This window comes from Buceros rhinoceros, unplaced genomic scaffold (assembly GCF_000710305.1).
Source record: "Buceros rhinoceros silvestris isolate BGI_N320 unplaced genomic scaffold, ASM71030v1 scaffold8577, whole genome shotgun sequence".
In the NCBI taxonomy this organism is placed as follows: Eukaryota; Metazoa; Chordata; class Aves; order Bucerotiformes; family Bucerotidae; genus Buceros; species Buceros rhinoceros.
In genome coordinates this window covers 1-15,297 of record NW_010422720.1, presented here as the reverse complement: position 1 = coordinate 15,297, position 15,297 = coordinate 1, and the positions used below count along the sequence as shown (strand labels likewise).

Sequence of the window (15,297 nt, the reverse complement as noted above, 5' to 3'; positions counted from 1 at the left end):
TCAGCAGTTTCTCTCATAGTGTCATCAATAAACTTTGTCATTCTTTCTCGGACTTTAGTGAGATCTTGTGCCCAAGATTCCTTCAGATAATAACAATACAGTAGAAAAAAACTTCAGAAGTGGTGTTATTCTATGCAAAATCAAAGAAGGAATATAGAGACCTACAGATGTGATTTGCTTTTCTCTCACCTGACTAGTTTATGCCAATATATTTTATTGCACCCACGTATCTTAAGAGTTTCCTCTATGATGTCTAAGGGAAAAAAAGAGTATCTCCAACTAAGTACATTTACGTAGACTGGAGGCCCAGGAGGTACATACTACATATTACACATATGCATTCACACACAGAGAAAAAAGCTGGCCTCCTTGAAGGATATGCCTTAACTATAACCTCTCATTTTTAAGTGCAATCCTTCTAACACAGTGAAATAGGAAGTAAATGAAAGTAACAAGCTTATACAGGAAGTGTAGTTCTCACTTTTCAATTGTATTTGCAAACCTGGAGCTTAGCATCACCTAGCAAACATCGCACCGTTTTCCCCCACGGTGTCTGTGCTAAATAACATTATAGAAGACCATGAAGACACTGTTCCAATCCCTGCCTCCACCCTTCTCTGCTTGCTGGTATGGAACACCAAACTGGCTCCACTCAGTAGAAAATTATCTTGGACTTAAATGCAGGCACTCAGCTCAGCTTTTTATGTAAGAGCTGCTAAAATGGGGCCATGGCCAAAGCACCACCCCAGATGCACCTACAGTGACAGCTGTAACTAGGCCAGGTTATCATCTCTGACGTACAGCCAGTGTTTACTTCTAACCTTGTCTGTTTATCTACATGACTAAATGCAGACCAGTTAAAACCTTATTTACTTTGTCCTCCCTCTGATCTTCTGGTGCACCTTTGGAGTCTTTATACAGACGAAAAAATAATAGTTCTTGTGAACTTCAATGGCAGCAAAGGAGAAATCTTTCCGAGGCCTAGTATCACAACTGACATCAAACACATTCTATAGCACGCCACATTTCTTTTTAATGAGCATAGAGTTCTGTGAGACAACCTCAAGGAAAAAACCTTAGAATTTCTGCAACATTCCCACCTGCTGCTCATGTAGCAGGAATCTCTGAAAGTCATGGAGATGAACTGCTGAAGCATCTGGACGGTCAGTATTTCTTAAAAAAAAAAAGGGAGGGGGGGAAGTTAAGGTAAAGAAATAAGAAAGCAAGTGTCATCAGATGTTATAGCAGAAAACTATTTACAGTATAAATGTACTGTCACCACCAAGAAATTTTTTATAACTTCAATGGAATTTAGATTAGGCTTGTAATACTGTATTATCTAATTACTGTATTTGAGCCTTTAAATGAAGCCTTCTGGATTCCTGATGCACTTTAGATAGTGATTCATTGAGAAAAGTACCAAATCTGTGCTCAGTGCTTTGTAGCAAGAGGGCAGCCTTCACTTGACAGGGGTGGCATTAAGTTTAGTTGAAGCATATGGAGACACTGTTCTCTTAAATTATCATGGAGCCACACTTCCACAAATAACTCCTTCCATGCATTATTCAGATGATCAACTGTGATGGGTCAAAACCTCCTGAAAAAAGAGGCAAGATGCAGCTGCACCAAGAAAAAGTGGCACAACTGCTTTCTCTTTTCTAGGACACAAATGCCGTATCGTCTGGGACCAATAAGGTATTTATAATGTACCCATCCATGATAAATCTGTGCTTTTAAGCAGTCTCACAAAGTTTAATTTGTATGACATGACCAAGGGCTAAGGAAATATGCTGAACATTTAGGGCAAACTATTCAAAATGAAGATAACCTGGTTTAATTCACAGTCAAAATGTTAGCAATGCCTGTGACCTTTTTCATGTTGTACACATTTTAATTAAACTTTCAAGTCCACCAAGTGAAAGATGCAGAAACTGTTACTATCAGCATTCTGCTCAAGTGTAGGCAAAGCAATTTCCAGACTGAAGTTAAGATTTCTCCATCAAATTGTCCTTCCATCGTTGTGTTCAGCTCTTATCAAATCAGAGGACAGGCAAATTTGCTTGTGCAAGTCCATACCGTTTTTGTAGTCAGAAAGTAAAAACATTTCTCAAATTACGTGCAGGACTTATTTCCATAAGTTCGCCATTCTGAATGCAAAAAGATCTATCATCTCTTTTCACTTACTAAAGCATCAGAACAACAAAAAAAAATAAAACCAGTGGTGTAATTAAAAAACAATCTTGCAGCACAACAACCATGTGGAAAAATAATACAAAATAAAGGTCTCACCCAAGAATGAACACAGAGGAATCCTTTTTGAACTCATCAAGTATCTTAAAAAACAAAAAAAAACATAAAAAAGGGAGAAAAGATAAATAATAAAATATGCAATCTTCTATTTAACTCCATCTAATAACGTCTGTCGGTTTGGGAAGGGGAAATACATGTCAGTCTGCTCTAGAGAAGCTGCATACAAGTTGGCAAGACACATTTTTAATTAAACACAGAGGAAAAAAACATCCTGGCAGCTGCACTTCAAGCCTTTCGGTGAGAACACACACAACTGTAGGCAAAAAAACTTACTATTGATAAGGCACCTTATACACAATCAGTCAAGTTTCTGGGAAGCTTTTATTGCTTGATATCCCAGAAAAAGCGGAATTACGTATCATCCACCACATTGATTCACAAGAATACAAAACCTGAATTGCTTCCAGCTTGGCACAGCATAGCTACAGATCGCAGGAAACTTATCAACTGACCCAAAGCAGTTGTTGAGCAAACTGAGGAGTTTCTCTGAAATGATCCACAAGGAGCGATAACAAGAGTTTAAGGAAGTCAGATAGCCACCTTATTCTGTATTTTACCTTTCAACTTTCTGCACAAGCTAATTAACTGGACCTTCATGACCAAAACTAAAACCCTGTCAGTAAATGGAGATTCTTTATTACTTTGCAATAATTTCAGCATCATTTTTAAGCAGCACAAGAGCTCTGTTGCCAAAAGCAACAGCACTCAGTTTGACTGTCAAAGCTTCTCTTTTAGCAACTGCACATTGAATCAACAATAAGCACGTCAAAGACACTTATGCAAGTAATTTTATATCGTATGTTTTCACACAGTTTTAAAAGGTTCCTAAGTTTCAGAGTCACTAAACGTATGCAAGATTCCACCAGCTTTATGAACGTGTGCTATGAATACTTAGTAGTCAGGCAGTTTCCCATATGAACTGGCTAAACTGTAATCCCACTGCATCCATGGCTCCCAAGGACTGGATGATGCATGTCTGGTAATGGACTCACCCCCTGTAACCTCCAGGCATGAGAGACGATGAGGACAATAGCTCTTACCTGATGCTCAGCATATATCCCTGTGATTTACAAAGTGTTCTTAGTGACAAAAGATTAATCCAAGTACAGAAAAAGCTTGCTGCTATCAGTAAAGAGGTCAGCCAAGCCTAATGAAATTCTGCATCCTGAACAAACTCACAAGAAAAGTTCTTTCTAGAAACCCCATCGTATCTGTGCCTATCTCTACTACCAACACACAAGAATGACTTGTTCATCTTCTTAAGCCAGTTGCTGAAGGTGACTTATCTACACAGCAAGCACAGAACTACATAATTTTCTGTTACAAAAATGAGGAATAAAGAAAATTAGTAAGAAACAGAAACAAAAACATAACTAGAATTCGTTCTCCATTCTGATCAATCAGTTTAACAGTAAGAAGACTACTCATGAAAGGGCTTACCGATTTCTGTTGTTCAAACATGATTTTCTTGTAGAACAAATGAAATTGTTCAAAACTAAGCTCTTCCTTGTGAGCGCCTATTTCCTACAACAGAAAGCAGCATGCAGTGAATTTAGAATTCCCTAAACCGCATCTGCACAGCAAACAAGTTACTCCAGCTGCCACCCTCTCACATATGCTGTTCTAGTCCAACTTCATTTGTTTTAATCACTATGGATTTCTTAAATATATTTTTTTAAGACTACAAACAAGCAAACAGATTCTGGGTTTGTGACACAGTGCTCCTAGCCCACATCTTTGGCCTTGCATTTTGTACCCTGACTTCACTTCCACTATGTTACAAGAGGGAAGTAGTGCTTCATTTAGTCATTAGCTGGAGCAACAGAAGCAAGAGTGTACGCTTTAAGGGTGGAGAATAGGAAAGCAGGAAAAGGTGGGGATATTTAAAATTCCTGTAGGAATGGAAACAACCTTCAGAAGTTATTGATATTAGCACAAGTTGGAGAGAAGATGTTATTACTTCAGCACATTGCAAAAAAAAATTCTTTTTCTTATCTATGGCTTTTATGCACTTGCACAGTATCAGCACCGGAACTCAAAACCCAGTGTTGGGTTTGGTCAACTGTACAATGAAAAGAAGGAACATTTATGTCTCTGCTTTCTCATAGCCTTAGATATAGGCCAAGCAAGCTGAGAAATTAACCGATATAATTTAACTGTATACGGTAAGAAGCAAAAATACAGGCAGTATCCCGAAAAGAAGTAACACCGCCTATCAGATAATACGAAACAGATACAAGTTATCAGGTAATTACCGCAAATTTATCCTTCAAGAACTTCATGCTGCTCACTTTGAAGTTTACTTGGGGAAGGACAGTTTTCAGCTCTCTAAGACTGATACTAGGAAAAAAACAAGGGAAAAAAAAAGATAGCAAAAACTCAGTTCTGCTGTATCTAGCCAGCTACTAATATATTTTCCATCAACACAAATATGTGACTATTGAAACATTTTGAGTAGGGCTCATCTCACATAACTGTAAGCTTATATATACATAACAGCTACCAGTGAGCAAGCCAGACACGTTTTCTAGTTAGTGGGGAGAAACAGGCATTTCCATTAATTTAGGCATCTCTATTAGGATGAAAAGAACCATGCTACAGAAACACCCATTTCTCTCCATCAGCAGTTAATTGGATCTAGATGATCAGCTCAAATGTAGATGTTTACACATGTCAGATGAACTGCAGCCTTTCTTCCACTGTTCCACAGAATCACAGAATCATCATCCGGCCGGAAGAGACCTCAAAGATCATCGAGTCCAACCGTTACCCTTACACTGCCAGGGTCCCTACACCATGTCCCGCAACACCAGATCCACACGATTTTTAAACACTTCCAGGGATGGGGACTCCACCACCTCCCTAGGCAACCCGTTCCAATGCTTAATAACCCTCACTGTAAAGAATTTTTTCCTAATATCCAACCTGAACCTCCCCTGGCGCAACTTAAGGCCATTCCAGACCCAATGGAACTGGAATATAGTCCCAGAAAACATTATACAAAGGATATACCAAATGGCTAAGCAGAAACAGAAAATAAAAAGCTCCAGGCTTCATAACCATTATAATCTATTTCTCCAGCAGTTATTCACTCAGATGGTAAAATTGATTCACAGCAGAAGAATCTCCCCTTCTGCAACATCCGAACATGACCATATCCTCCTCTCTCAACCAAGTCTTCCCAGAGAGGATTGCCTTCCAGGTCCATTTACAGAAAATGCTGACCCCTTGACCCCTTTTATGGAGTTTCAGAATGTCCAGTGATATACCAGCAACACTTCAAAACACAAAGTCTCCTAGGTAACAGCAAGGCCTTTCAAATGAGACATATTTATTTCAGATTTCAAGAAACACTGTGTGAACAAGCTGGTACATACGCCAACTCAGCCGTCTCCTGTAGCCCCATTTCAGTCACCTGCTATTCAACTTGTCTTTGGATAACAAAGAATAGAAACTAGGTCACATGTTCTAGGTGGGGTTTCAAACTCTGAGTACTCTGGGTAGCCACTGATGCAAGGTTTCAATGACAAACACACAGCATTACCATGGGACACGTGAATGGCATAGGGACAAGTCCTGGAGTGGAAGATGAGGGGAATCTGTGGCAGCAAAAGGAAGTGGGGAAGAGTCAAGAGAATGCAGGCACAACCTCCACGGGTCCTACTGTCAATGCCCACCAAACATTAATGCAATACCTGAGGACACAAGGCTAAGTACTCTGTCTGGACCTCCACTGCAATTCATAAGCCATTAACTCTCCACAAACACAGGGTCAGAACAGTCACTTGAAAGCAACAAAAACAATTAGCACCTAGACGAAAGAAACCCTTCTGTTCTACAGTGCCTACACAAGCAGCTACCCTGTGAGATATTCTCATCTCCATTGTGTAGAGAGGGAAATAGGCAAAGCAAGAAGGAACTTAGCCGAAGTTCACGCCAAAGCCAGATTAGAACTCAGGAAATTCCTGGCTTTCCGCCTTGTCGCCGGACCTCTGGAAAAAATCACTACTCTTAGGAGCAAGAACGAGCACCCTGTTTGTACCCTAAACAGCAAGCACAAGCAATTTCCTCTGGCCAGACAAGTGCAAGCCAAAACAAAGAGCTGAGACTTCATTACCACTGGAAAAAACTCAACCTGTGAAAAAGGACTTGCCTGGAAGCCTAACCTTTACAATTAACCTCCCTAGAAACTGCAGCACTTAACACAATGAAAGTCAGTCCAAACTCCTTTCCTGGATTTTTCTAAAAGCATGAATCATCTATTAAGAGAATGAAAAACTGCCCTCTCCACAGTACAAGTCCCCTTGATCCTAACTAGACTGCCTTGTACTAATGAAACAACCCTAAAGCGACACATGAAATCTCTTGAGCAGACAGATGCTGTCAGAGCCAGCTTCTCTATACTAACATTTGCCCTTGCTACACGATCATTGCCAATATATCCCCATAGCAGGACCATTTTTTCAAAACACATCGGAGGTATAAGCAAATAACCACTAAAGGATGGTATTTTCCCCTTCACCACTCTGGCCAGCTTAGGAAACACGGTTTTGAAATGGCACCTCAGCTCGCACTGAAGCCAGCTGCACAGTGCCACGGGCTGCCTGCAGAACAGTGTTATTTCCTGCAATAGCACACTCATTCACACAGTGAAACAGAACACTTTATTTTGCTTTAGGAAAAGGCCTAAATGAGAGGAAACGCATGTACTTTTCTGCACTGAATTACACCTTAGAATAAAACGCAGGTACCATGATTTTGCTCTTTGTCTGGAACAGTAATAGATATGGGGGAGGAGGGGTTAACATTCTTCTCAGCGTGGCACGACATCTGGCAGCTCTAAGGAGAGGTGTGCAGCTGAATTCATTAAAAAAAAAGTCTCCTTTGCCGTGCAAAACCTACAAACCCACATCAGACATGGACCTGAAATGAACTACTGAAACTCAAACATGCGAGGCTACACAGCACACTGAGAGCTACAACCTAAGGGATTTCCTTCCCATGAGAAGCAACAAGTCAGAGGTGATTCTGCAGCTTTGGGCCATTCAAGTATGTGACAAGAGACAAGCTCATGTAGCCACGGCAATTCTTCAAGGGAAAAAAATAAGAGAGAGAGAGAAACATTGTGCCCTTATTCCAAACCATTAACTTGCAAACTAGATAGCAAACACACCAGCCATGCTCATGCCCCACCAGGACTGAAACAAGAGAAGTGTAATCACTTGAACATCTGCAAAGGAATCTTTAGCAGCCCATGCTGAACTTGGCTTATGCAGCCCCATTGTTAAAAATGCCTAAACAAACTTTTAAAAGCTGGTTCTGGTCTGCCTACATTAGAGTGTAGTCACTCCAATGCAAACATGCTTCAGCAATGAAGGAAGAACTGGTGTCATAGCTGCACAGGAAAGCTCATGGTGGGTTTTATGTCCAAGCTGCTGGGTTCCAGCTTGGCTATGAAAGGGCAAAAACCTCTATAAAACAAGCAACCTAACAAACCTGCACAGCTGAGCTCAATCTCTGCAGTAAGACTGGAAGACAAAAACACCCTTGCCTCATTCTGGCAGGGCAATGCTAGGCTAAAAACAAAACTATCTGTTTTTCACCATTTGCTTCCTCATTGTACCAGGAACATGAACACCAGTGAGTGCTATGAACTGCCCAAACTGTTGGGTTTAGTAAAGGGGAAAACTCAAGCTGTTAAAGTAAGACCAACTGCCATTTTCAAGGGTCTCGTATTTCACATCTTGGATGAAGAATTACTTATTTTTTTCATTCCATGTTAGAATCTGCAACAAAAGTTCACTAAAAACAAGTTGAAGGAAGAGAGAGCTTCTTACCTATTTCTTCTAGTTTGATCAACAGAATAGATCTGCTTTCGCAGCCAGCTTGTGGAAAAGAGGGGAAAAAGAAAAAAAGCTTTAATCTAAGAATTATAAAGAAAAGACAGCCAATGAAATATCAAGATCCATAAATGAAATTCAGTAGAAATATTTTAAAATCATAAGATACATCTCTTAATAAAGCAAAAACATTTCCAGTGCAGTATCTGAGGATTCAGTCAGTTTTATAACCTTATTTGTAAATATATACTTCTGCTTAATATTGTATTTCAAAGCCACATCAACAACACAGGAAGAGGAAGGGCGGGCAGGACAGAAAAGAATGAGCAACCAGAAGCTGTAAAAATGTAAGTGGATAAAGCGAGCCAAAACTGCAGCTAATCTAGAGTAACTCCAGCAAGTCAATGACTTACGCCAACTGATGCTGCTGGCTCAAAGATCTGTTAGATGCATAAAAATTAAAAATTAAAGACGACAAAGAGGGGTTTAGAGAATTTTAAAGAAAATCCTCATTTGAGGACATGTCAGTTTTAGGTGCATAGCAAAATACTATTAGCAGCATTAATATAAGTGAATATACACACACACATGATTTTGATCTAAAGGCTGAACACAGCACATCATTATTAAGCTTATCCTCAGTCTCTACGGGAATCACTGTGGTGCACAAACGCAGCCCCGAACCCAGCAGCATGCTGTATAGACACAAATAGATAAGCCCAACTGGAACAGCAAGTAGGTACAGACAACAATATCAAAACCACAATGTGGTCAGATAGCAAGCAAGGACAGGGTATATCCTCACAACAAACATCAGCAGTGACAACTTGTTGCACCTTAAAAATTTCTTTAAGATTTTCCACTTTTGATTCCAAAGAAACATTAGGCCTCAGAAAGCAAAAATTCATCCACGTACCTCTCTGTGATCGCAGGTGTGGGAGCACTCATGACCTCTTGATACAAGATATTCAAGCCACACAACCATTTATCAGCATCATCTTTAGAGTCAGCTGAAAAGCATAATATGCAATGAGAAACATCAAAACAAAATCAACACAAAACCAAGACATAACATGTGATGTTTAGATAAACCCTAGTATATACAGCTGCTGATTATCTTGCTCTTTGATAAATCTCATTGCACAGCTTCATGTTGCTAGAAATAAATCTAATAAAAATCAGCATAAATTTGGGGATGGGAGGGTTAATTCTGGAAGCTCTGTCAAAAAATACTTCCTTTTAGAAGTCTGCTTATCAGGGCAGGCAAATTTCAATATCTCAGCAGAAAGACTATGAAACTAGTGCTGAGCTCTTGTAGTAACACAATAAAAAGTAATTTTATCTTCTGCCTCCCAAGTGGCAAAAGCCCAGGGATGTAGATCAAGATCACGTTGAAGCACACAGACAAAAGAACTCCATGTGTTATGACATAAAGCTAGTTAATCATTTTTCAAGCAACCCAGAAGAAAATTGTGAAGTACTGGCTTTTGATGGCCATAACCACCCCCGACCATCCTAACCATACTTCTAAACACAGATTGTTCCAGACTCGACTTAGACAAGAGGCACAGGAAAGAAGGAATGTATGAAACCAGTACACACTGGAACACATTTTAATACAATTTAAGTTAAAAAAAGGTCTAAAATTCCTTACGCAGCTTAACGCTAGAAGCCAGGTACTTCTCCCTCCCAACCTGACAGACTGCTTTAGTGCTGTCTTGTTTTGTTACAAACGTGGTTGTCTTTCCACTTCCAATGCATGACTGCATTTGCTACTGCACTGACCCAACAGATGCAAACCAGTGAACTGCATGCTGGGTATAGCCTTCCCTAGGGAATGCCAGTTAGGCTGACACCAGTTTTTTGGGCCTTGGATGAGAGGTTATCATTACTGTCCTCAGATGGGCAAAGTCCATTTGCTTGCATGCTGAAATTTCATGAAGGCATTCTTCAATGAAACCAGTTCTGAAAAATTATTTTCACACAGGAGCCGTGATCTGTAAATTCTTTTAACTGCCTTCAAAGCAGAACAGTTTCTCAAAACATGACAATTACATTTTATTTAAATGTACTTTCAAACAATGCTTTATCCCCAAGGATAAAGCTAAAGCCCAGCCTCAGCTCCCCATGGAAATGGTTTTCAATTAGTTATGATTTCGGAAAGAACACCCACTGCCACTGCCAAACGAATTCTTCTCCCAAGACAATTCTGCCCTTTATGACAGCTACCATTCCCTTTAAGGAACAATTATTTTACATTGTTTTAAGAAACCGCGACAAAGCACTCTGACAAGGAAAAGGATTTCCCCCTTAACTAAAAGTTACACCATGTTGTTCTGCAGTTCAGCATTACGGCAACATATCTCATGGTACCGGGTGTTTTCAAAGTACTGGCAGAGGCCTGGTTTTGAGAACCACCGTGGAGGAGGGTTGGGGGTTGTCAGAGGAAATCAATCTGAACTACCTGGCACAGCCACTTTTTTCAAGATTTTCCCAGACTTCAGCAAACAATGGCAAAACTTATTCAAAGTAAAAGCCTATAGCAATGGATTAGTCACGAGCAGTGTTTAACTTCCAGTGCATCAGACTGCAAAAAGCTGTGTTCTAGAACTACAATCTCTATAAGCAATTAATCCAATTTTTAAAAAAAAAGCTACTGTTAGTATTAAAACACTTACAAAGCACTTCCCTTTTCTCCCACTAAGATTTTGCATTTAATTCAATGATTTAAATGGACCAAGTGTATTCCCACACAGGACACAAAGAACTACCACTCCAAATAAATCACCTGCATGATTCTAAATCAAAGATCCATCATAAACTTTTTAGAACAAAAACCTCTTTGTAAACTCCACTATTTGCAACTGTAGTCAGCCTGTACTGTAAGAATTCATATCCCTTTTCATTTCAAAATCTTTTGGTTTGCGACACTGGATAATCTTACCTGCAAGAAGTGCCTTGACCCTTACCAGATACAACTTCCTTCTGTTTCACACAGATCTCTTAATTTTCAATTTATCCCCTTCCAATTTTATTTATGGCCCCCTAGTACTTCTTTAGAAGAGATGAGTATTATCGGGTGACATACACATACATAACCCAAACTGGAATTTCATTTTTCCAAATTACACTGCTATTGCTCATAGGTGATAGGAAAGTTTCTGGGATAGAGCTGTAGTCTAACTGTTTATGGTTATTGTTTCCAGAATCATTTTGGCCAAACTAAAAATGCGAGGGCAATATCCTAGCCACGCTGAAGACAACAGCAAATCTTTTATTAACTTCAAACAGGACAGTGTCACCTCTGTTCTTCGGTGTTGAAAACCTGATGAGAGATATTTAACCAGCAAAAGACTACTTTGCTAGAAATGACTGAGCAAATCAGAAACCGCACTCACACAACACCCTATCTGAAAGCAAAACTTTACAAATGCATCAGTTCACTGACAGGAAGAGCCAAGTAAAAGGTCTGTCTCCAGGTTTTAAACATCTGGTGCACTCCTGAACTGCAGAAGTCAAACCCACAGTATTCTTGGCATTACTGTTCCATCAATGTATTTGATTGGTTCAGTTGATAAGTTCAAAGAAGAAACAAAGAAGAAAAAAGTACCTGCTAAGCTTAAGGTGTTGAGGACAAACTGGGTACCATAAAAAATAGTAAAGCAGTGTTCTTCTCTTTGCTTTGCTTTGCAACGCTCAAAGTCCTTTGAATTCTTCCCTGGGCGAATTTCTTTTATTTCCATCAGATCCACTGAAAGGAAACAATATTCAGTCAGAACAACTGCACTTAGATCCCAGCAGAGCCTGAAACAAGAAGATGAACAAGTCAAAGCATGCGTATATACATACAAAATGTCTATATAGATAAACTTACTTTATTGGGCAAGAAATGCCAATCACACCAGCTTACTAATAGGCAAAAGGAGAGAAAGGCCAAAAGAAGAAGAAAAAGAATTTGTCATATTTTTATCATTTCAGTATCACTGATGATACACACAGAAGACATGATTTCACAAAGGACATTTCCTCTAAGCCATTTCCAATTGCCATCACAACTGTTCAGAGACAAAAAAGAAAAGATATAACTCCTAACTTAGCCACCTAAAAATTACGCATCAGGTCTTGGATGGTCAGCTAACCTTGTCAGCTAGTGCAGACACTGGCGCTTATTAGAAAAATATTTAAAGTAGGAATGTAAAGAGAAAATCCAGCCTAATAATCAAAAGGTCTGTGTGTTTTTTTCCTGGTCAACTCCAAAGAGATCTCTATCATTCAACATAACCTGTTGCATCCCTTTCAGCTTGCTGCTTTCTGCAGCACAGAGGTACGTATCGAGTGCAGAAGAATGGCAACACCGTACAAACACATGTTCTCTCAAGTCATCTCCCCTTTTATCAGAGCCTTGCTACAGGGCCTGCACAGCAGTAGTGAGACAGCACTGAAATAGAAATATGTGCACTTGCAAGATAAGATGCTTTATTAGAAAACGGAGGAAGTGGTTTTGTTCTGCCTGTGGACCAGACAAATAAACAGCTCTTCCCACTTCTGGACAGTCTTGGCTTACAAGCTATAGGATGAAGAGCAAAGAAAAACATTTAATGGCAGCTCTTGAAATGTGTTTATCAGACCTAGCAAGATCCAAGGAAAATAGCTGAGGGCTTCTGACCATGCCTTTAAGAACACTGCAATATAAACCCCTGTTTTAAATGAGTGCCTTATCAGTAACAAAAGACAGTTAATAGCATAATAAAAAAGCAAGTCAGCTGCCAACAGAGGGAGAGCTGAACACTGGTTAAAGCTTTGGCCTGTGCAATGCTGTGTTTCTATGATGACAACATGAAAGGGAGAGAGAGACAAGCAAGGAAGCTCATCAATAAAATCCTGATAATGAAATATTAATTCATCTCGGAATTTCTTGTTCTCTCTCCAAGGCCAAACTTTCCGTCTGATGCTCCTTTCTCCCAGTCATTAAACAACTTACCTTGAGAAAACACAACCTCAGAGGTTAACATCAACTAATCGTAGGACACAAACATATTTCTTAAACTATTTTTTCCAAGTGTAATTATCTTCAAGATAGACCTTCTAATGTCTCAACCTCTGTGTCTCAGCCATCCTCTCAAACCATGAAAACGTCTCCTAAGACCTGCATATCTGATTGGCCAAGGCCCCTAAATTTAGATGCAAATTTCTAAAAAGAATTCATAACATGGCCATAAATGACCAGCAACAAAAAGCTCCTACTGATGACTCTGATCCCCTTACCGTCCAGAATCTCACTTAGATCCCTAGCTGTGTATCCATTCCTAGCTGGAATATCCATCCCAAAATGCCACCATCTGAAAAAAGGTTATCTAAGCCCACCAATTCACATTAGTATCAGCAGAAAAGGATCAGCATGCAGAGATAGCAAGTACCGAAATGGAAAGAGGTTGCGTGGCTGCAAGGAACGGCATGGGACTGCGCACCACACTGGCTCTGTCGAATCATGGGCAAGAGCAACCCCAGTCACCTCTTCCGCTTCCCCTTCACCCAACAAACCCCCGCTGAAAAACACAGTTGTATCTTCAAAGTGAAGCGCACCTTTCAGTTCAGACTCCTATAAATCCACACATAGGAACACCACACCACAAAGCCCCCCTCAAAGTACAGAACTATAAATGGTAATAAAACAGATTTCACAACCTGCATTGCTGTTGTCATTTCAAGTGGCTCTTACCTCACGCTGACCTCTGAAACACATGAACTTACTCAATGTCTGCCCTCAGTTACATACACGCACTACAGTTCTCCTTGCATTACAACCTTCTGACTCCACCATCCCCTTCTCCTGTGTGAACCTGTGTGTATATGCATATAGACACAAGCAATTTTGTACGCATGGGTTTCAGGCTGGTAACCATGTTATTGTTTCTCTGACTGGTCTTTGAAAAAGCGATTGCTATACCCTGATGGCTAAACATTCAGCACACGGAGGAATGGTTCAGCAAAAGACCAAAATTTGGAAGGAGGGGAAAAAAAAAAAAAGAAAATATTTATACAAAATCCCTCAAATTCAGTATTTTACATTCCTGTACTTTTCAGGCAACCTATTATCCATGTCCTACAAAATTCTGGCAAGGCATCACTGTGTTTATTTAAATAATATATGAAACAGATGTATTTTATCTTTCTTTCTGTGTTTTGTACGTGTCTTTCTTACAGTTTCAGAAAATTAATAGAAACTACCTGCGTATTTTAATGACATTTCATAGTGCCATTTAGGACATATTACCCTGTACTACTGAAAGAAAAGCCAAGGCAGAAAATCAGAGGGGGAAAAGAGGGACATGCACAGCAAGCATAAATTCTGGTCGCACACTAAATTCTGCTGTTTCCCCAGGTAGGCTGTAGTTGCCCAGCAGCCTCCATATGATCCCACTAAGTCCAGGATGGTTGATCCCAACTGAACCAAGAAAGGAACAGGCCAGGAAAAGCTTCAACACATTTCAAACTCAGCCGTACCAGTTTAGCTGTAACACAGTTACTGTGAAGCTTTTATAGCACAATCTGTCACTGAACAATTCAACCGTAACTTCATGCCTGTGACAGAACTACAGGCACAGAGCCTCAGACATTCTTCTTACTGCCGTGGAGTACTGGAGCCTTCCTCCTTCCCAATCCCACATGCAAATTTCAGAGCCATAGCCTGACCGGGCTTCACAGACAGATATTCCTGGGGTCTGATACGCCTGAAAAAAACACTGACCTGGCCATAGGCACCTTGCAGTGTCAGGTCAAATCCAATACGCTTGGGATTTCCATCAAATAGTGCTAGAAGATTACTGCATTTCCCAAGGAAACACAAATCAAAGTATGGCCTGTAAAGCAGTCGACTCACGCCCAGCAAGACAAGATGCTCGCAACACATTTGGTCCCCAGCCAAACAGTTCAGAAGTGTAGTGCCACTCCAAAAACCGTACAATACCAGCTTACATTTCATCCATTCTTTAGGCCGTTATTTCCCCGGGTTAAAAGTATCTCCTTGGCAGCCTCATCAGTCACCTATTGATTCTGACAACTCCAGCAAGTGGCTCTCTAATGAGACTGGACTCCGAGGCACCTCCAGTCCCCCTCCTGTCTCAGGCCCTGATCTGGATGTGGAGTA

At 40.2% G+C, this 15,297-nt stretch overlaps 1 protein-coding gene across 1 annotated transcript in view; it reads right to left on the bottom strand.

The window, feature by feature from the left end:
* The window catches only part of PLCG2 (phospholipase C, gamma 2 (phosphatidylinositol-specific)), a gene marked incomplete at its 5' end in the record, with an annotated part of 41,064 nt that extends 29,163 nt beyond the window's left edge, over window positions 1-11,901 (bottom strand). Inside the window, 8 exons of the mRNA XM_010140145.1 lie at window positions 4-80; window positions 1,101-1,173; window positions 2,290-2,333; window positions 3,751-3,834; window positions 4,566-4,650; window positions 8,148-8,195; window positions 9,067-9,160; window positions 11,761-11,901. Of these exons, the coding sequence (XP_010138447.1) occupies window positions 4-80; window positions 1,101-1,173; window positions 2,290-2,333; window positions 3,751-3,834; window positions 4,566-4,650; window positions 8,148-8,195; window positions 9,067-9,160; window positions 11,761-11,901 (646 nt within the window). The remainder of the gene's footprint in view (window positions 1-3; window positions 81-1,100; window positions 1,174-2,289; window positions 2,334-3,750; window positions 3,835-4,565; window positions 4,651-8,147; window positions 8,196-9,066; window positions 9,161-11,760) is intronic.
* Between the last annotated feature and the right edge of the window lie 3,396 nt (window positions 11,902-15,297).